The sequence below is a fragment of the Globicephala melas genome, chromosome 12, assembly GCF_963455315.2.
Source record: "Globicephala melas chromosome 12, mGloMel1.2, whole genome shotgun sequence".
Taxonomy (NCBI): domain Eukaryota; kingdom Metazoa; phylum Chordata; class Mammalia; order Artiodactyla; family Delphinidae; genus Globicephala; species Globicephala melas.
In genome coordinates this window covers 10,353,800-10,380,692 of record NC_083325.1, presented here as the reverse complement: position 1 = coordinate 10,380,692, position 26,893 = coordinate 10,353,800, and the positions used below count along the sequence as shown (strand labels likewise).

Sequence of the window (26,893 nt, the reverse complement as noted above, 5' to 3'; positions counted from 1 at the left end):
CATCACATTCTTTGTATAATCTCAAGTCTTCCCTGAAGCTATAGAGCAGTGATTCTTAGCTTCAGCTGCATATTAGGATCACCTGCAGATCTTTTCAAACTCTCACTCCTCATAGTGGGCCCCAGGAATCAATGTATCAAAGCTCTTCAGTGATTCCGGCGTGCAGTCAAGGTTGAGAAGCCCTGCGAGACTCCAACGAGGGTCCTTCCAGTAGCACCAAGGAAGACAGGCTGGTGTGCACTCAAAATGTCGGGAGTCGGGCTACCTGACTTACTCCTGGGCTCTTCTCTTTTCTGCACAAAAATGTGCACATACCCAGCCCCATCCTCAGAACCAAACTCTGCGTCACTCCTGCCCAAATTTTACAACCAAATTCCTTAAAGTGAACAAGCTGAAGCGGAAACAAGCCCCTTCCGAGGGCCAGAAGACTCGAAGTCGTTCTCAGTAGGGACCGGCCCCCAAAGCTAAAAGAGGCACATTTCCTTAGGACGGCCCTCCCATCGGAGGACTGGAGGGACGTGACATCACACATAGGCAGCACTTCGAGGCTGACCACAAGCCTCCCTAGCATCCACGACTGTTCCCTCTCCGCGCTCAGGTTGCCGCACTGCCGCGTCGGATCCTGTTCGGCACCGCCCACCCCTACATTAGAAGGGTACGCTTGCGCAGATCTTTAGACATCAAATTCAAGCTCGCCAACCGCTGAGACTTCTGGGAAATGGAGTCTGCCAAAGCCGAGCATTGGTGGGGAGCGCGGACGTCAGAACCCCCTGCGCCGGCGCACTGCTTTCCCGACCTGAAAAGGCGCCGTCTTCCTGGGTCGCGAGCAGTCTGTGCCGGAGGTGAGGGCTGTGGGTGTGTGTCTTGGCGGAGCCGAGTGAGCGCAGCGGCCGAGAGAAGGGGACACTGAGAACTTGGGGGAGGTGCTGTGGGAGTAGAACAGGTGACGCGGGCGGAGCCAACCTGCAGAACGTCTGAGTGTGTGCGTGTGTGCGCGTGAGTGTGTGCGTGTGTGTGTGTCGACGTCCCGGCTCGGACAGGTGCGGACGGAAAGTTGTCCCCCCAGCCCCCGTGTGTGCGTGTGTTCCGTGGGAAGTTTGGAGCCTTCCTCTGCACCTCTCGTACCTTCTTCCCATAATAGGTGCTTAATAAACGTGGGTGGAATTGACACTAAATCTAGGGTGCCGCCCACTCCAGTACCTCCGTCTTTCCCAGAAATCGCATCAGATTGTCTCGTTTAGCTCCCTACCATAGGCCTCCGCACTAGATCACGGGACCTTCGTGGAGGAGGTAGAATTTGATGTGAAAAAAATAGGAAAGAAGTAGCGAAGCATTAGGCAGATTTGAGAAGGAAATGCTATGTATAAGAGTGAAGTATCGAGGAACAGTGGGGGGACAAGGGTGGGGAAAAGCACAGTGGGGTCAGAGCATAGAGGATCAGGAAGAGACACGGTCAGCAGGGTGGATTGTATGGGACGGATCGGGGAGTGACAGGACTAAAACTATTTTGGTACAGTTATTCTAGAGGTTCCATCCAGGACTAGAGAGGAGAAGGGACTAGTGCAGGGAACCAGTTAGGAACGCTTGGTAGTGGTAGTAGTCCTGAGGCAAGCTGTTGTGGACCTGAATGATGATGGTGTCGGTGGTGGGTAAGGATACAAATGACATTGCAAAAGAAGATTCAGAAGGATCTGGTGACTAACTAGATTTGGGAGGAAAGATAGCTAGATAAGAGTTTGAATTTGGGGCACCTGGGAGAATAATAGAACATCTGCTAGAAATGTAAGGACAGGGAGAGGAGCTCATGTGGGGAATTGCATAGGGGGAGGTGGTTTTAAGATGCCAACAAAATGTCTAATTGAAAATTCTTAGTCATTTGGAAATGCAGGATGAGTTTGGAAGAGGGGTTGGGACTAGACCCCGGAAGCATTTCTGTAGAGGTGGAAATGGAGCACCAGGTGTGCATGGACTTTCTGCGGGATAGAGGGAAGAACGCTGTACGCAATCTGAGCCTTGGGCAGCATCAGAAACTTGTCAAAACAGTCAAAAAGCTGCAGAGAAATAAGGAGAAAAGGACTATCGGAATTAGAGCTCAGAAATGCATTGGCAGTTTTCAAGCATACGGTTTCAGGTGTGTGAGGGGTGGCAGGAGCAGAAAAATGGCTTTGAGAAGAGTAGGTGGTGATGATGTGGCATCAGTAGGTATGTAGAAGAAGTTTGATCATGAAAGGAAAATCTAAATCAGAACTGTTTTGCCAGAGGGAGGCCATGGGATTCAGTGAAGATAATTTCACATCGAGGAGGATTATATCTGTTTGCAGATATGTGAAGAAGCTCCTGAAGCGATGGGAGATGCTGGAGAAAGGAAGAGTGGGTCATGCAGGAAGCAGATTCTGAGAGGAAACAATGGTGGAAAAGAAAGTAGGACACAGATGTAGGAGGCTAAGGTAAAGTCCTGGAGAAGAGACATTTCCATTTTGCTGGCCTCACACCCAGGCTGCCTAGCACATAACAGGTACTTGGAAATATTGGTTGAATGGGTTGGTGTTGGGCAGTAGAAAGGAAAGAAGCTTTCATTTATTGAACAGACTGTAAGATAAATGCTTTACATTAATTGTCTCATTTACTATTATAACTGCCCTGTGAAATAGGTATTAAAAAACAGGGGATGGGGGGTCAACAGTTAGCTTAAGTAACTTGCCCAAGCCTTCACAGTCAGTAATCCAGGCCTGTGGAATGCTTTCTACCACAGTCCTACCTTGCTCAGTGACTCACTCTTGCGAAGCTTCAGTGTGGTGAAAGACAGTGTTCTGCTGAAATTGAAGGGTAGCCATGGAGGTTTGGGATAGCTGTGTAGCTAGGATGGGAACGGTAAAAGCTTTCTAGGCGAGCACTCTTTGAAGGTATAGAATAAGAATTTGAAAAGCATTTTCTCCAGAAATACTCTGAGATCCAGAAATAGGGAAAGGAAAAACAGAGGTGACCCTTTGCTGGCAGTGATTCCGTGTGAGTGTGGTGGATTTGAGGAGTCCTGAGTACCATTGAGAGCTTACCAAAGTGACTGCTGGTGGAGTCTAGACCTGACGGGGACTGAAGTTGGCCTGGCAGGGAGCCCACAGACGATGAGCACCTTGGGAATACTAGCTGGTCGTTTAATGGCTGGGGAGCTTTTATGCTCACCTTTGTTTGTACTTTGGTTAATACTCAGTGTATTAAAGTTATAATCTAATAAATGAAACTTTGAAAATTGTCTTTAAGCATTTAAACATTGAGCAGTTTCAACCACAATTTCAGATGTAGTTCAGCTGATTTGTTCAAAAAGTTCTAATGCTTTAGACAACATATACAAATACTTTGATCCCAATATTGTGGCTACACTTACACTTAAACCTACTCTAAAACAGCAGCAACACAGTGTAATTAATATTTTCTTTATTTCTACCTTCCTAGGACTCCTGACACTTACTTAGCATATTATTCTAAATGCCTTACACGTATTATCCTATTTAAGGATCACAATAACTTTATGAGATGTGTACTTTCACTATCCCAGTTTTACAGATGGGCAAACTGAGATGTTAAGAAACTTACCTGAGGTCACACAGGTAGGAAGAGGCAGAGCTGGACTTTGATTTCAAGCGGTCTGCCAGAGCCTTTACTCCTATACTCTCCTGTATCTCTAAATGCTAATGTTGACATCTCCATAGGACCCAAGGGTAATATTTTGAGACCCTCCTGGGGATGGAGGAATCTTGACGGACCAAAAAGTGTAAGAATACGTATTGCCGCAGACAACACAAGTTGGAGGCTCTGGTTGCCAACTGATGTTGTATATTTGTTTCCATTTGTACAGGTATCCTCTTGGCCTCCTAGCAAGATTCAAACCCCAATCTCTCCTCAGGTTGAGATTCTTTTTTATAGTTACACCAAACTTCTTTTTCCAGTAAGTTTTGTTTTAAGTTTTTGCCTTTCACATAGGTTTTAGTTTTTGCAAACTGTTGTTCACCCTCAAGGCAATATTCTTTTAAAGTTTGCTTGGCCGGTGTTAACCCGTTGTCTAGTAAGTATATATTGATCTAGTCTTTTGGCATTTTTGAAAACGTAACTTACCTTATTAGTATCTTATAATTAATAAGACCAGCTGGAGGGCTCATCTCCTAAGGGAAGAAGGATTAAGTCTGCAGTTACTTTGCCTCTTTAGAATCTGAGGTTGGTTCATTGTGAGGAGCCCATGTTCTTTCTACCTGGTCCCATTGCTGGTTAGTCCTTCCTGTTTGGGGTACGGAATTCCTATTTCTGGGATTACTTTGTTTATCCCCTTTTCCTAGGTTTCTTTTTTCATGCTTATGTGAATGAATACAACTATATATCTCAAGAATACGTCTATACTTTATGAATAGTCTTACAAATAATAGAAAAAAACAAAGTACTATTATATATAACTAAAGGCTTGAACATTGCCTTCTTTGTATTATAACCATTTTTAAAATGCTTTATATTAACCTTTCTATTTTGAATGAAACTCACAGTTTTTCAAAATTCAAGTGATTTCATTTGGCAATAATAATTTTTACAACTTGGTCAGTGGGAGCCAGAGTCATCTGATTTTTTTCCTATCCAGAAATGTGGAAACAGCTCAAATTCTAAATGCCCAAAACTGTACTTCTTAGCTTTCCCTCCAAAACTACTTTTCTGTCGCTCATCTCTATGAATGGTGCCATTATTCACACGTTGCTCAGATCTGTGACCTGGAGTCATCCTTGCCTCTCCCATCACCTTCAGCCTCCGCTTCTAATCTATGGTCTATTCTTAATATCTCAACAGTAATTCCCCTTCTCTCTATGTCTGCTGTCCAGTTCTTCATCATTTCTTGCTTAGTTAATTGTAATAGTCTCCTCACCGTTCTACTCACCTCCTCTGCTCCCATTCTGCCACAGCTACCCAGAGTGGTATGGCCGCCTGTGTCGGGGGTGCCCAAGATCACCCCTCATTCAAGGATTTGTTAGCAGGACTCAGGACTCAGCCCATAGTTATACTCATGGCTAAGATGAGGACAGTGATCTCGCAAGGATACACAGCCAGATCATAAGGGGGACAGATAGGCAGAGTCTGGAGGAACCCATGGGAAGTCTTCCTCATGCTCTCTCCCTCCCATGAGGGGTCACACAGAGCACTTCCTCCTCCGACAATGAAAATGCAGCAGCATGTGTGTGATGTGTCAGCCCAGATAAGTTCTTTAGACTCAGAGCCCAAGCTTTTTAGTGAGGGCTAGCCACGTAGGCACCTCCTGCCTAACATATACCAAAATTCCAGGCCCTCTAGCAAGACAGCAGGTGTTCAGCAGAAACCATATTGTTTGCACAAATAGTTTAGGCATAATGGCCCACCCTACCTCTTAGGAAACCCTCTTAAAATGGAAGTTCCCAGACCCCAGCCAAGGGCCAACATTGCAAGTAGATGTTCCCAAGAATGGCAGTCTCAGGTCTGCTATAACTTTCTGCACACCTCCTTTCCTTCCTTCCTGTTATTTTTCCTGTACACCAAAGTAAACACATAACTCTTATTTTAAAAAATCAGAATATAAGGAATTGTAAGAAATAAAATAAAAATCACTTGTAATGCCACCACTCAAATTCCATTTACATTTTAATATATATTCTTCCAGTCGTTTTTCTGTACGTGTGTGCATGCTCAATTATGTAATTTTAAAAGTGTGCATTCTTCACTTAATATTGTGTGAATTTCTATGGTTTTTTTTCCCTTTAGATTTTTTTTAACAAAACATTACAAAGTTGAAGTCTCCTAGGTATCCCTCCCCAATCCTATTTCCCTTCTTTCCCAGAGATACTCACAATCTGTTGCTTATTGTCCCATATAGATTTTTGTAGATACCATTTACCTGTTTTTAAATTTTATATAACTATTACATAGTAAGTCATTCTATAACTTTATTTTTGCTCAGTAATTATATTTCTGAAATTTATATTACTAACATGAGGTTCTAGTTCATTCATCTTAATCAAGGTATAATATTCACACACACATGCACATATAAAATCACAGTTTATCCTATTGATGAACATGTAAGTTGTTTGCAGTTTATTACTAGTGATCGTTCCCCCAGTGATTTGTGATGCCACTTCTGTCATGTGTCAAGCTTTCCTACCTGCTTTGGTATGTTTTGGTATTTTCTAGTCTATTGGTCTGTTATCTGTGTGGCTATCTTTTCATGAAAATAAATCATTACAGCATAGAGGTTAAAAACTGCTAGCCAGACTGGGGTTCAAATTCTGCCTCAGCCTCTTACAAAGCCTAAATTTCCTAATCTGTGAAACAGTACGTACCTAATTGATTCATAAGGATGGAATTAAACTATTCTTATAAAGAGTACTTAGTACAGTGCCTGGTCAGTAGCATAAGTTCAATAAATGCTAGTTATTATTAACATGATATTAATTATCATATAAAATAACATTTAAAATATGATAACATTATCATATTAATATGATAATATCAGCGGTATTCCATTGTATGTATGGTCTGGACCATAAATTATTTAATCAAATCTCCTATTTTATTTTTTATTTTATCTTTTTAATAAATTTATTTATTTGTTTATTTTTGGCTGCATTGGGTCTTCATTGCTGTGCGCGGGCTTTTTCTAGCTGCAGTGAGCGGGGGCTACTCTTCGCTGCAGTGCGTGGGCTTCTCATTGTGGTGGCTTCTCTTGTTGCGGAGCATGGGCTCTAGGCACACGGGCTTCAGTAGTTGTGGCTCGTGGGTTCTAGAGCGCAGGCTCAGTAGTTGTGGCACATGGGCTTAGTTGCTCTGCGGCATGTGGGATCTTCCCGAACCAGGGCTCGAACCCGTGTCCCCTGCATTAGCAGGGGGATTCTTAACCACTGTGCCACCAGGGAAGCCCTCAAATCTCCTATTTTAGAAACTTAGGCTATTTCAAATTTTTACTGTATTGTAAGGATTAAATGAGATGACACATGTAGAGTGCTTAGGAGGTTGCTTCACATGGCACTCAGTAAAGGTTAGTATTAGTGATGATTAATAAAAAACTTTGCATGTGTTCTTACTTATTTCCTTAGGAAAAACTCCGAGGAGAAAATTGCTGGGTCAAAGATATGTATTTTAAGGCCCTTGATACAAATTGCAAAGATCTTTCTAAAACACAAATCTGGTGGTGACCCTTCCATGCTTAAATCCTTCTGTGATCCCCATGCCAGTGGGAGTAGGACCACGCAGAGCTCTCCTTGATCTAGCTGGTCTCTGCCTACTTCTTCAACCCCATCTTCCCTCCCAGCACTGCCCCAACCTAAACATTGCCATTCTAAACTCATTACAGTTGTTAATCCTTTCCCTGTAAAGACCTGCCTCCTTGTTTTTGGAAAACTTGATTTTTTTTTTTTTTGTGCCTAGAATGTTCTAATGCCTCCCCCAAATCAAAACTTACCTTAGGTCCCACTTCTGCCAAGAAACCGGCAGTGTTCCTCCCTGCCTGCCATCTGGGTTAGGCGAGCCTCTGATGTGCTGTCTCGTAGTTAGCTGTGCACATCTCTTTAGAGCATCTATTCATCCTGTAGTGAAATATTAACTTGATTACTTGTTTGTCCTGCGTAGTAGTCCATAAGCTTTTGAAAGACAAGGACAGTGTCATACTTCTTTTGCATAAATAGTTGGTACTGAATAAATGTTGGTTGGATAGATGGATGAAGGAATAACAAGGATCAATGAATACATTCCCTTGGCTGCAGGACAGTAGTCATTGAGCCACATACACACCCTTTCCTTCTCCTTCTCAGGACCACACTCTCCCCACACCCCACTCATGAATCCCCAAAATGCTTGATTTGACTATGTCTCAATTAGACTCTTGATTGTGAGAAACTGAGATGGACTCAGTTAATGCAAGTAAAGTTTGGTGATAAAGATTCACACAAAGCCTGAGAGGGTTACAGTCTTATGGAAATCTAAGAATAAATAAGGCTGGTCTGCATGCACATTGCTGTCTGGGGTGGTGCTAGGTGAATTAGGGCCTTCAAGGCCAGGAATTCTTGGGTCTTTGCTTCAGTGCTTCACCACCAACGTGCCCGCCTGTGTTTAGTCTGTTACAGCCTATTCTCTACCTCGTGCCTCCCACATGCTCATGGGTTCTGCTTCCTGGTACCTTTGGCTCCTTGACCCTCGTGGCTACTTCTGTCCCTCACGGTATCCTTTCAGCTCATCACCCCCTCGTTGTCCCAATATTTCTTAGTTCACGATCCTGAGGATGGATGTCATCTTTTCAAGCCAGACCATACGTCCGTCCACTGGTCAGCCTGTGCATTGCCCACCTGTGGCCTAATCAGTGTGGCTCCAGGAGTGAGAGGCAGGGTCACGCGGAACAAACTGTGGCTGCCCAAGGGCTGCTCCTTTAGCATCGGGTATTGCTGTGAATGGGGCATTTTTCCTTTGAAGAGGCTATGGGTATTTCCCTGACAGAACTTGTCCCTATAGCCATTCATAAAATTTCTTATGCTTTTTGTCTAGTAATCATTCTGAGCAGTGTTGAATGTGAATTTGTAAAGACGGTATGAGCCTTAATATGTTCTTGACTGCCAGGAACAGAACTTTGCCTCTAAGATTATGGTAAAACAAGCACCACATTATGTTCTGTATAGCAACATCCATGGCCTTTCGCTCTAGTTCTGGGATGGGGTGGGCTTGCTCTTGGCCTTGCTTTACTTTGCCTTCCCTTTTTGTAGGGTATTGAGAATGAAGGTGAGTACCTAACTCACTGGTGTGTGGAGATTTCTTGCTTCATGGGTCACAAAACTACAAAACAAGACTGCTCTTCTACCCTCTTTCTCATCCCACACCTCTGCCTCATTAGGACTCGGCTCTTCTCTGCAAGGAGAGCATTCGGGAGGGAATGGCTGCTGTGTCTCCGACTACCAGATTCCAGGTGAGTTGGACTTTTGTGTTTCTGAAATACTCTATCGGGCTCCAGAATGTAACCATGTTTCTTTCTCTATCTTGGAGCTTCTTTGATCAAACCCAACCAGGTGGAGGAAGGACTCCTTAGGGAGTGTGTCCTTCCTATTTGATTTGTGATATCTTTCAGTGATGCTTCCTTGCCTTGAACATGTGCCCACTAGCCTGTCACCAGGCACGCAGCCCCTGTGGCCTTCACCCTAAGCAATTTTGCCCAAAAACCAATGGTACGGGTCTGATTGGAAGGTTTGGGGAACAGGGGGCTGTTTCTAGTTCTGACTTCCCTTTAGTACATCCACTATGTATGGACTGAAAGTAGGTCCCCATATCCCAGGGAGTTGTTGGGTTAGGCGGAGAACGTGACACATACTGTAAAGCACCTCAGTGAAGTTGAAAGAGTCCTGAAGAGAGTTGTGTGTGGGTAGAGACGTGTGGTTTACCCGCTTCCTGCCCAAGGGCAGGGAGTCTTGAATTCCATGCTCTGGCTTAGAGCTTCTGCAGACACTGTGGAGACTCATCTGGGTTTCAGGATTGGGGGTAAAGATGCAACCTTACAGAATCACAGAACAGCAGAGTGAAATGAGAGAGATCTTAAAGATGATCTAATCTACACCATTATTTGAAGGATTTTTTAAAACACACACACACACACAGACAATTGGTGAAATTTGACTAAGGTTGTAGATTAGATAATTATATAATATCACTGCTATCCTGATTTTTACAATCATGCTGTGATTATACAAGAGGATATCCTTGTTCTTACAAAATACACATTGAAACATTTATGAGTAAAGAGACATCATGTTTGCAAGTTACTCTAAAGAAGTTCAGGAAGAAGATAGGTGAATGTGCGTGTACTGAGAGAGACAGAAAGATAAAGCCAGTGTGGAAAATGTTAATTTGGGGAAGCTGGGTGAAGGGTACATGGGAATTCTTTGTTCTATTCTTGCACATTTTCTGTAAGTCTGAAAAAAGAACCCCTGATATTCAGAGGCTCGGCTAGGAAGAGAGTGTGGGGTTGTGACCAAGAACTTCATGCCTCGGGGGAGTATAGCACTTTCCCCAAATGCTTCAAAGCCTTGCTTTGTCAGAACCATTTTCTTTCCACTCCCTCTGCATCCTCCAGGCTGTCATCATTATGATAGTTTTGTCTGGCCATGTAAAGAGAAGGGTTATGAATAAGGAGAACATAATTGTGTTTCCAGGACCCAGTGACATTCGAGGATGTGGCGGTGGTTTTCACAGATGAAGAGTGGAGGTGTCTGGTCCCTACTCAGAGGGATCTCTACAAGGAGGTGATGCTGGAGAACTATAAGAGCATTGTCTCGTTGGGTAAGGAGAGTTTCCCACCAGGAGTAGACTCTGTACTGTGTTGATGTGGGCTCGAGAGGCTAATAAATTGACACCTCTTCTCCTCCCACCCAAGTCAGAACCCCTGAGAGACAAGATCGAAGAGCAGAGGGATGTGGCTTAGGTGTACAGCAAGAGTGGGTTTCTTAATCCTGAACCCCAGCCTGGGACAGGCTTGCTCCCTGAGCTCTAAGCAGACTGGACAACCAAGGGGCCCTTGCTGAGAAGCCTGGCCCTGCAACACGGAGGGCCAGGGCCAGGGCCAGGAGGAGCAGGGCATGTGAGAGCCTGCTGCAGGGAACTGCTCTCCAGAGGGTTGGGGCCAGCAGAAGAGGCCGAGATACCTATGCCCAGGTCTTCCCTCAGCTCAGCAGTAACTTACTCAGCTCCATCCAGAGTGCTAAGGGGGAGTGCAAGGGGCATTCTCGTTGAGGGAAAATTTCTCCTCAGAGAAACAGAGGAGGGGGAAAGAAGTGTTTCCATTTAAAAAAAAAATGGGCAGATGGACAACAGGGTCCTACTCTTTAGCACAGGGAACAATATTTAATGTCCTGCGATAAACCATAATGGAAAAGAATCTATTGATGAAAAAGAATGTGTGTGTGTGTGTGTGTGTGTGTGTGTGTGTGTGTATATATATATATATATATATATATATATATAGCTGAGTCACTTTGCTGTACAGCAGAAATTAACACAACATTGTAAATCAGCTATTCTTCAATTAAAAAAAAAAAAGAGGGGGACTTCCCTAGCAGTCCAGTGGTTAAGACTCTGTGCTTCCACTGCAGGGGGCGTGGGTTTGATCCCTGGTCAGGAACTAAGATCTTGCATGCCACACGCGCATGCCAAAAAAAAAAAAGAGGGCATGTAGGGGTGAGATTAGAAGGTTGTAGCTCAGAGTAGGTCACTAGAAATGTGTTTGATTTTGAATATTTGTCTTAAGGACATCTTAGAGAGATGCCTGCAGAAGGCACTTTGCAATGATAGGGACTTGTGTGACAAAAGGAAAATTAAGAGCTACTGCTGATGTGAGGTATTCGTGAGAGTAAAGTTGGGCTCCTGTAAGGAGAACCTCTCAGGAGCTTCCAGAATAAGAGGCTGAGTGTGTACAGATTTAGAATAGACTTAAAATCAGCAGCAGGAGGCAGTAAAAGGAGTCACATCGCAGATTTCATTCAAGGCAGGTCAAAAAAGCAAGCACAACACCCTGGAGTAGCTTAAACAGGACAAATCTGGAAACAGAAGAGAATGTTAAGGGAGCATTAAGGGAGACTGCTGAGCCTTTGTCACTTTGGTAGGAAAAATAGAAATCTAAGGACAGAGACAGGAAGCCATGGGCAGGTGATGGATGTGGCCGTTCTCAGCAGAGTCAGCATACAACCAGATTGATGATCCCTGGGCCCAAGAAGAAAGTACCTCTCTTGCCCAAGTCAGGGGTCCCAATGCAGGGGAAGTTTAGACCTCAAGACTATTTCTAGGAGGGGATATGTTTTTTAAATGTAACCAAAGATGGACAGATTCACTTCTAGAAATTTGTCCTAAGGAAATAATAAGATTAGCAGCCTGTGGTGTACACAGATATTCATTATACCATTGTTTGTTTTAGCAAAACATTGAAAACAGTCTGGAATGTCTGTCAGCAAGAGATTAATTAAATAAATGATGTTATTCCATACAATGTAATACCATGTAGCCATTAAAATGGTGAGGTAGAGCTGTGCTAATTAAAGTAATATTTTAAATTTTTTATTATGTGAAAAAATCAAGTTTAAAATTTAACATTATTTCATTATCCAGTTATTTGGGGTTTTTCCTTGTTTGTTTGTTTTTTTAATTGAGAGTCTTCTGCCCAAAATGATGTTTTCGATGTAAAAGTGCCTGGAGTGACATATATTATATATAGTGAATCGTTATGGATTTAGAAATTATCTACTTGTGGATGTCAAAATAAATCAAATAGGAATGATTTTAGTTGGAGTAGTCTTAGTTATTTTCCAAAATCGCTCTCCAGTAGTTTTTTATTATTTTCAAAAATTGAGATATAATTGTCATTATCCAGTTTTTAACAAAATGTATCTATAGGTACCTTTCAGTATCAAAGTGAATAGAAAGAAAGAAATGAACACAAAGTACGAAAGGTGATTTTTCTTATTACTTGTACATGCCTCTAGATTTCCTACAATGAACATGATCCACTTGTTTAAATAAAATCACAATAGTAAAGGGTAAATAAACAAACAAAAATGGGCACCTATATAATACACATTACATATTCTTTTTTAAAAAAATAAATGTATTTATTTTTGGCTGCGTGGGATCTTCATTGCTGCACATGGGCTTTCTCTAGTTGCAGCGAGCGGGGGCTACTCTTTGTTGTGGTGCACGGACTTCTCATTGCGGTGGCTTCTCTTTGTTGCGGAGCATGGGCTCTAGCAGCTGTGGCTCGAAGGCTCTAGAGCGCAGGCTCAGTAGTTGTGGCTCATGGGCTTAGTTGCTCCGTGGCATGTGGGATCTTCCCAGACCAAGGCTCGAACCTGTGCCTTCTGCATTGGCAGGCAGATTCTTAACCACTGCGCCACCAGAGAAGCCCCCACATTACACATTCTTATTCACTGTGACCTTTCTTCATTCTCATCTTCTCTGAGTTAAGGACTTTTCCCCCCATCCTACCAGTGCTAAAGCTAGGATCATCCCATTCACTTCGTGGGGAAGAATAAACACATTAATTCAAATGGAGTCTATCAACTCTCTGACCAAATGCTATTTGTTCCTTTTTAGAACCTCAGTCTTGACCTCCATTCAGAGTTTCCTGAATTCCTTATATGACTTCATACTCTGTATTCCTGGTGTGCACTTTCTGCCTTTTGCATTTGCTCTCTGAAAGACATAGAGGTTGGGAATAGCTTTGGAATCATTGTGTATTTAATCACACATGACCACCTGGCTTGTTTCTTTCTCCATGAGCAGGACTTCCAGTTCCTGGACCTGATGTGATTTTTCAGTTGAAGAGAGGGGATGAGCCTTGGATAGTGGAGCTTCATGGATCTGAGGGGAAAGAATGTGCAGACAATGTCTCTCAAGGTAATTGAGTATGAACTGGGCGGGGCAGAGTTTTGTTTTGCTTTGTGGTTGTTATTTAGGTGTATGTGGGAGGGAGTATTGGGTATCACCTTTTTCTCAAATTCAAATATTGTCCTTTATTATTTATTCTCTGTCCCCCACCAGTGCTTTTTTTTCTTTTTCTCTACACCTTAACGTTCTGTGCACTATTATTCACCAAATGTTTACTTTCTCAGACCTGTCACATTACCCATTCACACTTTGATATTCCTATTCCTCACCATCCCCTCCACTTAGCCAGCTCTCCTAATTAACCTAGCCATGCTCCCAATGGAAATTCTCCTCTTTTCTGAGATTTCCACTATCAGTTCTATTCCCCGTTTCAGTCTCAAGTCTTGGTTTCTCCCTAGAGTGTAACACTTTCTGGGAGCAAGCAATGCGGTGACTGTACATGACTTTTCAGATTTATCATAGCATCTCTCCTCTCTGCTGTAACATTTCCTAGCCCAAGAAAGAAACATGCATCTGTGTTTTCTGTCCATTCCAGACTGGGAGACTAAGCCTGAGATCCAAGGTGCTTCAGAAAGAACATTGAGGGAAAAGCTTGGAATGAAAGGTCCTTCATCTCCTAAATTTGAAGTTCATGCAGTGGATGGTGGGTTGGGAACAGAGAAGGAAAGCCCTGCAGTGGAGGCCTGCAAGAAATCCCTTTCTCAGGAGGAAAGGTTGCAGCATGGGGCAACCCCTCCCAAGAAAATTCTCACTAAAGAGAGAGACCAGGAATGCAGTGACTGTGGGAAGACCTTTTTTGACCACTCCTCCCTTATTCGCCATCAGAGGACTCACACTGGAGAGAAGCCCTATGACTGTCCTGAGTGCGGGAAAGCCTTCAGTCACAGGAGTAGTCTCAGTAGACATCTGATGTCGCACACTGGGGAGAGCCCCTACGAGTGCAATGCCTGTGGGAAAGCCTTTTTCGACCGTTCATCCCTAACTGTACATCAGCGAATTCACACTGGAGAGAAGCCCTTTAAATGCAATGAGTGTGGAAAAGCCTTCTTTGACCGCTCGTCCCTTACTCGACACCAGAGAATTCATACTGGAGAAAGTCCTTATGAATGTAATCAGTGTGGGAAAGCCTTTAGCCAGAAAAGTATTCTTACTCGACATCAGCTAATCCATACGGGCAGGAAGCCGTATGAATGTAACGAGTGTGGGAAAGCCTTCTACGGTGTCTCATCACTGAATAGACATCAGAAAGCCCACGCTGGAGAGCCTCGCTATCAGTGCAGCGAGTGCGGGAAAGCTTTCTTTGACCGCTCCTCCCTTACTCAACATCAGAAGATTCACACCGGAGACAAGCCATATGAATGCAACGAATGTGGAAAAGCCTTTAGCCAGAGGTGCCGGCTTATGCGACACCAGAGGGTTCATACAGGAGAGAAGCCCTTTGAATGCAGCGTGTGTGGGAAGGTTTTCAGTTCCAAATCATCAGTTATTCAACATCAAAGGCGTTATGCCAAACAGGGAATAGACTGAGTTGAGCAAAAGCTTTAGTTAAAGGACCTCCATGCAAACTCAAGATAGGTCTTCCCCAACTTAAATCCATCTCCCGGTCATTGCACCTATTCTGGCTACTACTCTCCTTACCTGCCTCTGTTACCACAGTGTTTGAAGGAACATTCTCTACCCACTGTGTTATAGAGCTGATGTGGGATGCCAGAAATTAGGATGTGACTCTTTAGAGTCAGCATTTTGCAGAGGTTTGTCAGACGATAGGGACAAACGTTAGGAGGCCGTCCTCAGACACACCTCTCGTCCTAGGCCCCAGGTATCACTACACTTTAAATAACTGGAGGCCACAGCAGGAGGGGAAGGCACACTAATGTCAGAGCAATACGGTTGTTTCCAGAACAGTTCTTTATAGCCGTTAGTCCCTCTCTCGGAGACTTTTTGGGCACTGACCTTGTTCTGTTGTGTCCCAGTTTCTAGATCTCTTAATACTACTACTAGTAGCTAGCACTTATTGAGCGCTTATTATGGGGCAAGCACTCAGCTGAGAGTTTTGCAAGGAGTAGATTATTTGCGCCTCTCACGAACCCTCTGAAGTAGGTACTTTTACTACCCACATATTACAGATGAGCAAACTGAAGTTTAGAGGAGTTAAATAACTTGCCCAATGTGACAGCTAGTAAAAGGTGAAGCCAGGTCTTGAATACAGGTCTCCCTTCAAAGTCTGTTCTCTTTACCATAATGCTATAAGGTTTGTTTTATAATTTATGTACATGTATTATTTCCTCAACCAGGTTGTAAGCACTCGGAGTTGTGACTTACATGTCTTTGTATCTCACACAGTGCCTTGCAAATAATAGGTGCTCAATAAATAGTTATCTGAATTAATGACTCTTTGACTTACCAAGTTCTATTTAAAACACCTCTTAGATTCACATCCTTTCTCTGAATTTCACAGTCTAGCCTGTACCTTTATCATCTCAGGCTCCCATTACTGCAGTAGACACTCCTTGATTCGAATTCTTTCCTCCTCATTATTGAGGAGGGAGATGTTAAGCTATGGGGCAATAAGTGAACCCAAAATAAAGATTCATTTCTCACATAAACTCAGATATGAGTCTGTCTTCCTTCCTCCTCATCATTTAGAACATGTTGCCTCCAAGGTCATCATGGAAGAGAAAGCTGGGGGGTATGCTGGGATATTTTTCAGGGCCATCACTTCTGTTTATATCTCATAAACCAGAACCCAGCACCAAGATACTAGGAAAGTCAACAGGCACCTCAGCATTTGGTTAATATAAACAGCCTCTGTCACAAGTTACATTTTTCATATTACTGTTAGGCCGGTCTTTCCAAATGATCCCTTCCTGCCCATCATTGCCCTACTCAAGACCTAAAATAGCTCCCTGTTTAATGAAAACGTCTCTGAATATTTAAGGTCTGCCATGAGGTGATCCCACATTGCTAAACTTGAAATCTCGACTCCCAAAACCCTGCTAGTCCCTGGACCCAGTCCTATATTTTTATTTTATTGACAGTCAGGCACCAGGCAGCTTTGACTCTAGGCTTTGCATTCCCTTTCTATTTGCTTAAGGTGAAGCCCAGAAGAGGACTTGATTCTGAAAGGCTGTCTGGAACTTACCTCGCCATGCATGAATCCCAGTGGACCAACATGCATTTCTCCCTGGGAGTAAAAGTCTGATTCAAGAAGCTGGAATTCCAAACAGACCCTTCCCTAGCCTACCCACAACCCTATTGATCCACCTTTCTTAAAGCAGATAAGCGGCAGGAAGACTTTTCACATGTGGACTCTCAAAGTAACTTGAGGAAAAACAGTGCAGAATCTACTGAAGTGGATAATATCATTATTTAATAATGTCAAGTACAAAATAAAAGAAACTACTGACAGATTTTTGGCTGATGACTGTCTCTGAGAGTTCTGAATCTTTAATTTATTGCCTTGTTAAAAGTAAATTGAATGTCAGGTATTCCCCTAAGATACTCTGCCATTGTCAGCAAGATGAGACTAGAATGGACTTTTGAGTAAAGTGGTAATCAAAACAGAGTGGGGACATAAAGTCAGCAGTTCTCCCTTTGTTCCTTTCTAAAATTTGGTGATCTGCAGAGCATTTTTAAAAGGTGGAGTACTGTTCCATCTCCTAAAAATTCTGAGGAAAGGGCCATTTGACCTCTCAATAAGGTATGGAGTAGTGGAGGTCTTAAATTTTGAGGTTTTAGCTTCACTGAATGGCCATTAGTAGGGTGAAATCTTCGAATCAGAAATTGGACAAACTGGAAGTATGCCAGCATTCTTTTTTTTATTTTATTATTTTTTTTATTTTTGGCTGCAGCACTCGGGATCTCGTTCCCTGACCAAGGATCGAACCTGGGCCCCTGCATTGGGAGCACAGAGTCTTACCCACTGGACCACGAGGGAAGTCCCTATGCCAACATTCTTTAAGATACAAGGCAAAATACTTTAAAAGGGGTTTCAAAAAAATGAAATAATCTCTCTGATGCTTAAATAAGCCCTATCTAAGTTTAAGAGAATTGAACACTTACCACACAAATTAATAGAAGCACACCATGAATCAACACTTTAAAGAAAAGGATAAGCAATGCTAGGGAACTTTGAGATGAAGACAATATGGTAAATAGAGAAAACCGGTGCACTGAAGCCTGGGACAGAGAATTGGTGGGACTACTAATCCCAGAAATTTATCTCACCCCCAGGCCTGTGCTGCTAAGAATAAATTAACCCCCAAGTCTCACATAAATAAGACAGATGTGAAGAGGAGCTGGGGAGCAAGGCTACTGGGTGCCGGTCAGTAGATAACTTTTTTTTTTTTTTTAATTTTGGCTGCACCGGGTCTTCGTTGCGGCACATGGGATCTTTGTTGCGACATGCGAACTCTCAGTTGCGGCATGCGTGTGGGATCTAGTTTCCCGACCAGAGATTGAACCCGGGCCCCCTGCATTGGGAGCGCAAAATCTTAGCCACTGGACCACCGGGGAAGTCCCTAGATAACATACTGATAAAGCCAGAATCATGATTCCAAGAGAAAGCTAGCTGTGGATGTCAAGTTCCTAAGTGGTCTGTCTTATCGAGGTGGGACTTCTGCGGTAAAAAGGCAGAAAGTAGTTGAAGTACCCATGTTGAGGTGATGAGGATCCTGGTGAGAGTCCTCCTTGACTATGCATTAACAAGAGCCTGAATGTACAGGGGAAATGTATGTATCAGCTTATATTGATAGTAGAAGTGTGAAGATCATATGGCACCAATGTGAGAGACAAGAACCCAAATCTGGCCCTGGAAAACTGCAGTACCTTTCCCCTCCAGGACCATTAAATATGAAATCAACTTGAAGAGACCCTAAGCCCTATACCCGAGTCCAGGCATTTTAGATCAGTGCTGCCCAACAGGAATATAATGCCATATTTTAAATATTAAAATGAAACAGCAAAAGCTAATTTTAATATTTCATTTCAATCAATATTTGAATTTCATTCAAATATTTTAAAAACTTCAAAATAGAGTCAATATAAAAAGCATTGAGATAGATACTACATTTTTTTAAAACTAAGTCTTCAAGTACTTTATTCTTACAGCACATCTCAAATTCGGACTAGCCCCATTTCAGGTGCTCAGTGGCCACTCTGGGCAACTGCTATTGTATTGTATAGCACAGTTTTGCAAAATCATCAGGAGCTGTTAGAAGTAAAAGGTAAGGGATTACTTTGATCATTGGAGACGTTAGAGGGATGCCTGCTCCTGGCCACGTGGCAAGCACTGTGTACCTGCAGAAAGCAGTCTTCTGCTTCCAGTAGGACAAATATCTGGGTGGGGTCCAGGCTGGGGAAACCTGTTGTCACTGTCCCTCAGACACATTTTTCAACAGCTCTCAAAACAGCTGTTCTGATCTCTATGTGCCTGCCTCCTTTGTTCTGAGTTCGATCAGAACTCAAGTGGGGAAAAGATGTTACTCGATTAACCTCTAACAACCCAATGAGGATATGGAGGAGGAAGTATCCAAGGTTGCTAGTTAGGGAAAGTTAAAAGATACTTCATGTGATCATGTATTTTATCTCTTTCTGAGCAGGATATTAGAATTCATTTATTATGATTCTGGAGGGAGGAGGAAGCTCTATTAGAATGGCAAAGCATGAATGGGTGCTGGCAATGGACACTCCAAAACTGTAAATATAAAACAGTGAGGGGGCTTCCCTGGTGGCGCAGTGGTTGAGAGTCCGCCTGCCGATGCAGGGGACACGGATTCGTGCCCCGGTCCGGGAAGATCCCACATGCCGCCGAGCGGCTGGGCCCGTGAGCCATGGCTGCTGAGCCTGCGCGTCTGGAGCCTGTGCTCCGCAACGGGAGAGGCCACAACAGTGAGAGGCCCGCGTACCACAAAAAAAAAAAAAAAAAAAAAAAAAGAATCACTTTGCTCTCATCCCCCTGGCAAAAGGTAGGGATGATGAGGAATGTCATTTTTACTCCAGGCAGCCTTAAGCCTAGCTAAAAGTTGGGGATTCTATTAGAGAAAGGAGAAACAGACGTTGTGGCTTATACCCAAGCAGGGACAGTTAGGTACTTTGATTTTCTTTCTTGGGAACTTGCACTGGATAGAAAATTGGCCACTTTATTGTGGGAAGGAAGGTGAGAACATGCACCAGCCTGAAGATAACCCCACTCTCAGCTGACGTTTCCTAGAGCTCCTTGGGAGTTTGAAAGACTTTCATGTTCCAGGCACCTTAAGGTCAGCGGTATCAACTATTAACTAATAGCTTCTTGGGGACCGGACTGAGGTGCTTTCCGGGACTGAGATTCTGCTTTTCAATATTTCGAGGTGCTGCATGGAATAAACATCCCTGGTTACTTGAGGTAATCTCTGCCCCCCGACAGTGGGTCGTGGAGGCGCAGTACAGGGGAAACGACGTGGTGAACATCCTTGGAACGCGGGCGCCTTCCCTCCGAGGGAGCAGAGCAGCCAGGGAGGAATCCTGGGTGGGTAGCGGGGCGCCGCCCTCTGCCAGTTACAGTTGGCTGGGAGTGAATTTCCCTCTCGAGGCGGGGTTTGGCGCGGCCGAACACGTCCTCCGGGGTTGGAGCCCAGAGTACACACTGAGGAAGGGGCGGCCCCTGGAGCGTCCAGGAAAGAGCTCTCCGAGAGGCCGAGCGCTGCTAATCACCCAGCACGGCCGCGCGCCATCGCAGAGATGCAGGGCCGGGGGCAAAGGCGGACCCGCGGGGTACTCTGGGAAGCGTCCTCCGGTGACGCGCCGCCGCTCCCTGCGGAGGATTCTGGGAGTTGTAGTTCATTAGCGAGTTCGGGCTGGCGCGACTCGGCACGGGCGGCTCCTAGATACCTTTGTCGCGAGCCGGGCCTCCACAGCGTTGTTCGCGAGGTCGAGCTTGGGCTCCAAGAGGGCTGAGCGCGTGTCCTTCGGAGTCTGAGTGGCCGGAAGGAGGGCGGTGGAGGGCCTCCGGGTGGAGGACACCGGGCTGCCCAGCTATAGGGTCGCGCGCGTGTTCCCGGGCCTCGGGGTGGACTAGAGCTGTGGACCCCCGGCCTCTAGTGCGTTCGTCGCGCCATTTTCCCACGGTCGTCACTTGCGCCGGCGGGGAGGAAGTCACCATGGAGCCTAAGGGCAGAGGTGAGAAGGATGCCGCCTGCTGGAGAGAAAAAAGGAGAAAGGCTGCCCTCTGGCTGGGGCAAGCTCTGGAAGGACAAGCAGCACATCTTCTGGGGGAGAGAGCCCATTCCTACCAGCTGGTCTCATGTTGGGGTTTAAGGGGAGCCCGCTACCTACATTGCCCTGCTGGTCTTTAGGATGATGTATACCTCCTTTGCCACCCCCCGCCAAATCACCATATCTGACAATTTGGCTTTTGATAATGACTTTCTTTTGTTCTCACAGGAATCTCGTAAGGCGGTTATGGAGGAAGGAGACTATCAAATAGACCCATTTGGCAGATGGGGAAAGTGAGGATTCGAGAAGTCACAGGATTTATTTAGAGTACTTGGATTTTTTTCCCCACAGGCCCATTGCTTTTCTGAGAAAGCCAGTTTTGTATCTGAAAAGCCAATGTTCAAAAAGAATTTACCTAGTCTTTCATCCTGTGAGTCTGGAATAGAACAGGAGTGACTCATTGAGGCACGGATTGACACACCGAGACTTTGAGATTATTTTGACGACACTCAGCAGATGAGAAATGGAAATATGTATTTAAGTGTCCAGGATCTCGTAGCAGAGTTCTACTGGAGTTTAAGGGCAGAGGAGCATAGGAGGAACCTGAGGCAGCCATGGTCATGACTGTCTTGTATAAGAGATGTTGTGGGATTGTCCCTTGGTTCCCTGTGTTGACTCTTCTCAGGTGACAAGTAGTTGTGTGTGGCAGTTTCTGTGAGTGTACTGCAAGCAAGAGTAATCACTGGGGCTCCTATTTCCACTTCTAGGGTCACTTTCTGAGAATTCAGACCTTCCCCATGCTGGAAACCCAAAAGAAAATGGCCTGACCTCTGTGCTGCTGACCCCTGCATACCAGGTGGGTTTAAATTTCTTCTTTTTTTTTTTCTGTTCTCAGAACATGAATATAGTTTCTGGCATTGTTATGGACTTGCTCAGCCGTGGTTCCTAGACCACTGGCTTCATCCTAATAAAATAATGAGCAGTGAACCTAATAGTAAATGCTCTTCACACGGACAGAACTTTCCCTCCTGGCATCACTTCTCTATCCACTTAGTGCTAGATGCACGCTTACAAGCTCTTCAGGGCTGTGATTGGCCTCCTGGCGAGATGCAAAGGAATAAGAGCCAGTTGCCTTGCCTTGTGAAGTTTACTGAGGAAATAAGATACAGATAAGTAAAATAGTTAAACAGCAAGAAGAAATATATATATATATATTAATAGAGAAATTACTAGTACAGACAAGTCATAAAAGACCTTAGAAGAGGTTTTCCATCCCCTAGAGTATTTGGGGGTAAAATGCTGGGGTAAAAGCTGCATTTTGGAAGACAAGAGAGAGTAGGTAGTTGGAAAATAGAATATAGGAATATTCCAAGAGAGAGAACAGCTTTGACAAAAGTCTCCCAAGTGATGAGAGAGTCAGAGGTCTTCAGGGAGAATGTGTGTCACTGTGGAGTGAGCTGGAGTGTGATGAGGGAAGTGTAGGCGTGTTGTAGCCAGACCACAGGAAAAATCCACACAGGATCTTATTCCAAAGGCAGATGAGGCCCCGTGAAAGTTTTTAGAGGCCCAGCAAGATGAAACATGCCGTGAATGATTGGAGAGAGAAGATTAGTCAAGATACTTCTGTAGGATCTGGTCTAGGATACTGGGAGAATGGCAGACCCCGTGGTAAAGGCATTGGGACCGCCTGTCAAGCTCAGACCTGCCTCACAGCATCCAGGTGCTGACAGTGCATGCAAAACGCTAGGAAGAAACACCAGTACTGATTCTGATCTGAATTGGTAGATCTCTTTCAGAGGGAAGAGGAGAGAGAGTCAGTAGCATCTGCTGGATGGTAGATGTGGTCTACCTGTGCCCTCAAGCCCCCCACATACTCACACTGAGCAGCAGCTCCTTAAATGAGTTTGATTGCTGGGGTTTTCTCAGAACTAAAGTCTGAAAGGAACTGCTAGGTAGTCTGTTACTGCTGCGTTGTTTGTAAGAAAAGAGACTGTACAAATTACATGGCTTGTGTTGAGCACTCCTGAGGCATGTGGCCTTAAGGGACCGTAACTTAAAAAAAAGGAAAGTTATTTCATAGTTCAAGTATTAGAAGAAGATTTAAATTATTTTGAGCAAGGGATTTTCAAAGTAGTTTCTCTTAACTTTGTGTTATTATGTGAATTATTTTACCAGTTGGTTTTGGAGGATATGTACACATATATACGTGTGTGTGTATACATATAACATGTATATATGTATATACATATATATTCAGGGGCTATGGCAAAAGCGGTGTTTCAAAGAAAGCCATGACTGGTTCATTTGCTAGCATCCCAGGGACTGGTCTGTTTCAATGTGACTCCATTACATTGAAGTTGTATAGAAAAAATTTTTAATAGAGTTAGAAAAATTATTAGACATTTGTTTTATCAGCAGTAAACAGATTCAGCTCTAGATTCAAAGGAGCATTACCCACCCTGCGCACTCTCCCTACATTTTAGTAGACGGTCTAAACTTTGTGCCTGTCATCTAGGTCAAGGTAAGGTAGAGTAAACACTCCTGTAATGTTTTCAATGTTTGATACACTTCTGTTCCCCTCCCACCTCTGTTCCCAGGCACACTTTTATAGAACACCCCATTTAAACTTAATTCTTGTTTCTATTAATTCTTGTTCAAGTGTTTCACCTTCTTTTAATTCTTTGACAAATATTCACCGTGTTCCTGCTCTGTGCCAAAGACTAGGGCTGCTTCACTGGGAAAAATTAAACCTGGCCTCTACTCTCTTCGAGGTTAGCTTCTAATGGGACAGACAGATGTTAATCACAAAGTCCCCTTGCTGTGTGCATAACCCAGGAGGAGGGAAGGAACATGGTGCTACCACCCAGAGAATCAGGGAAGGCTTCCCTGAGGAGGTAACCCCTGAGCTGAGATCCGAAGTGTGAGTAGGATTAAAATAGCTGAAAGGATGGGGAAACGGGGGAACATTCAGGGACAGAAAGCAGTGTGTGTAAAGGGGCAGAAGGGAGGGAGTATGATGTACATTTCAGGCAGCCAAAGGGCAGCCGGCAGCTGGAGCACAGAGAATGCAGGAGAAGCAGTGTATGATGGGGTAGAGAGGAGATGGTGGAGGTGGGGGGAGAGTGGTCAGACTGACTGGGGAGAAATGGCGAGAACACTTTCGGAACTCTGATAATTTGGGCTTGAAATATGGTTTGTTTGTTTGTTTTTGCGGAACGCGGGCCTCTCACTGCTGTGGCCTCTCCCGCTGAGGAGCACAGGCTCCGGACGCGCAAGCCCAGCGGCCATGGCTCACAGACCCAGCCGCTCCGCGGCATGTGGGATCTTCCCGGACCGGGCCACGAACCCGTGTCCCCTGCATCGGCAGGCGGACTCTCAACCACTGCGCCACCCAGGAAGCCCTTGAAATACTGTTTTACAAATCTATATACTGTGACATGTGTAGCAAACACCTTAATTTTTAGAAAATATATTGGACTGATTTTATTCTCAAAGGAAAACGAGAGAGAAAAATAATTCATATTTCTTGAATCTCTTGTATTTTAAAAACATACCATAAAGAAAATACTTAATTCATAATTATATTTTCTCCACTTTCCCATATGTAAATAGTAAGGATTTCTGTAGTTCTATAATTTAACTTTTCACCACGTAAACTAGTAACTTGGTACCTTCAGATTTTACCCTGCAGGTATTCTTTCCCACTTGCAGGTTACATGCGATTCTGATGCGTGGAGGTAAGGAGCGAGTCTGTGACTCCAGATACACCAGAGAATCTTAGTATTGGAAGGGATGGTAGAGGTCGTTTTGTCTAACCTTCCTGTCCTTCCTGTCTTTCTCCTCTTATGCCGTCTGTTTGAGTCCTTCCCAGAGGCTTCTGGAAGGATGTCCCTTGGTGAGCACTTGATGTGTTCGGTTTTTCAGGAGTCGATGATCAGGGATATGGCTGAGGCTCTCACCCAGTGGGGGCAGCTGAACACTCCTCAAGGAGATGTGCCTGAGAAGCATAGGAATCTGGTCTTGCTGGGTAAGCATCACCCCGGCCCCCACCCAGTGTGGGAATTTACCCAGTGTGGTACCTTTTCTTCCTCAGTTCCTAGGAGCTCTGATGTTCTTAGATTCAAAGATTCTTAATCCCTGTGTAAAGTCTGATGCAGGCAATTTCTTCTTTTTGTTTCTGGATGTAAGTTTAAACCTTCTGGAGTCAGAAGTGGACACCTTTATATCGTAATTGCCTAGGCGGTAGCATCCTTCTTCCCTATTCCCTGACCAAGGATGTTGAGACAAAGTTCTAATAAAAACACCTCTTAAGAGATGGGTGCTTATTCTTTTAATAGGGAGAGGTAAAAACAAGTGATTCAATTACTCTGAACTCAAATAGACCCCATATCAATCTTCCTACCTTCTTCTGAGCGCTGTTGAGGGAGAAATCCAGAACCGACCTTTCTCTCTCTTATACTGACTGTCTTTTCTAACGACCAAGGAGCTAACACTGAGCTCTTTACCAGACTCCTTTTTCTTTCCCCACAAACAGGGCTTCCAATTTCCAAGCCTGATGTAATCTCTCAGTTAGAGTGTGGGGAGGAGCTGGAGAGAGAAGTCTCAAAAGCAACTAGTCCAGGTGAGTGATTTTTGGAAACGGTGAACGTAAAACCCAGATGGTCAGTGGGAAAAGCATCTTTGCAATGCTTGTGAAGGAGCCTTTCCAGATTTCGCTAGACCCATGGAAAGCTTGAAGTGAACTGCCTTTCTCCTGGGCCATACTCCAGCTCTGTGTATGCTGACCTGTTATAGAGTCATAATTTTATTTTTTAGAAAGTCAGTACTTTGCACCCTTTCAAACCAATTCTTTTTCCCAAATAAGGTGAAATAATGTTTGTTAATAATTTGTTTGGGTGCAAGGCTCTAAACCAGGTTTTTTATTTTATTTATTTATTTATATTTATTTTTTTTGCGTTACGCGGGCCTCTCACTGTTGTAGCCTCTCCCGTTGTGGAGCACAGGCTCCGGATGTGCAGGCTCTGGCCATGGCTCACAGGCCCAGCCGCTCTGCGACATGTGGGATCCTCCCAGACCGGGGCACGAACCCGTGTACCCTACATCAGCAGGCGGACTCCCAACCGCTGCGCCACCAGGGAAGCCCCAGGTTTTTTCATATATGTTATTTTATCTCTGCAGGATAACGTGACTTTTTGTCTCAGAACAATGACTATAAATTGATCTCTGAGTCGTCCCCTTGCCTTCTTCTCTAAGTGGAGGTAGCATAGCATAGTGGTTAAGAGTGCAGACTTTGGAACCACTCTTCCTGGGTTCAAAGCCAATCTGAACTACGTACTAGCTCTGTGAGCTTTAACAGATTGATTATTCTTTCTGTGACTCAAATTCCCCAACTGTAAAATGTGGGTAATGATAGTACTTAACTCATAGGGTTGTTGTGAGGATCAAATGAAATAATCCAAGGGAATGCTTAGAACAGTACATGGCTATGTGCTAAGCAAATGATAGCTAATGATTAAGTCCTGCTAACTTTTCTTTTGAAAGATGTCATGGATTTGAGCCTATCACTTTTGTCAAACTGGATACTGCAATAGACTACCAGCTAATTATACTTTCTTTAGCTTTTAATTATACTTTCTTATCCTTGTCTAATTAGGCAGCATAATACTGCCAGATTTCCCACAGTGAGTTGTTTACTCTGCCAGTTCTCTATTCCTCTACCTGCCTTCAAGACCTACCTGCCTAGTCATTTTATCTTCTCTGTTCAACTTGAACCCTTAACACGAGACAGGCAAGTCTCTGACTATCCTCCGCTAACCATGTGTTTTCTGCAAATGTTTGGGGCTTCAGTTCTTCCACTCCCCTTAGCTAAAAGTCCATTTGCCTTTAACCTGTTTCTACCTATTTATCCTTACAATCCCAGCCACTTCCTTGATTATGATACGTCATTGAGAAGGTTATATCGTATTGATTTATTTCATGTAGAGTCATGGTTGGAGTGGATAGTAATGACCATTTAAGCCTAGAATATTTAAAAATTTCTAGCAGTGCAGGTTTTTCCCCCAAACTCTTCCTAAGAAGCCTGGAATTTGGGGACAGGTGTCCTGACAGGTTGGGGACCAGTCTGAGCATGTGGGGATTTGACCTTCCCCTCCCCACACACTACTTATTTTTTTGTAAATGTTGGTTCTGTTTTGCTGTTTCCAATTTGTTTGGTGTGGCGCGATCAGAGATGATCAGTTGCTTTTTAATTACTAATTGAATTTGTAGATCTGAACTACCTTGAATGCTAGCT

At 44.1% G+C, this 26,893-nt stretch overlaps 1 protein-coding gene across 12 annotated transcripts in view; it reads left to right on the top strand.

The window, feature by feature from the left end:
- Window positions 1-795: 795 nt before the first annotated feature.
- Window positions 796-26,893, top strand: part of ZNF892 (zinc finger protein 892) — a 50,863-nt gene continuing 24,765 nt past the window's right edge. For 4 of the 12 annotated variants that reach the window (XR_009566078.2, XR_009566077.2, XR_009566076.2 and 1 more), the window contains exons 1-4: window positions 20,246-20,565; window positions 21,369-21,457; window positions 24,526-24,628; window positions 25,136-25,222. Coding sequence is in view for 9 of the 12 variants with exons in the window: in XM_030838972.2 (XP_030694832.2) it covers window positions 20,547-20,565; window positions 21,369-21,457; window positions 24,526-24,628; window positions 25,136-25,222 (298 nt within the window). In the remaining 3 variants the exon portion in view is untranslated. Of the gene's footprint in view, window positions 856-2,321; window positions 2,516-3,853; window positions 3,944-8,753; window positions 8,954-10,190; window positions 10,318-13,305; window positions 13,420-13,945; window positions 20,566-21,368; window positions 21,458-24,525; window positions 24,629-25,135; window positions 25,223-26,893 lie in introns of those variants that run through there. The other 8 variants (XM_030838978.2, XM_070046908.1, XM_060309097.2 and 5 more) reach the window with 8 other exon arrangements.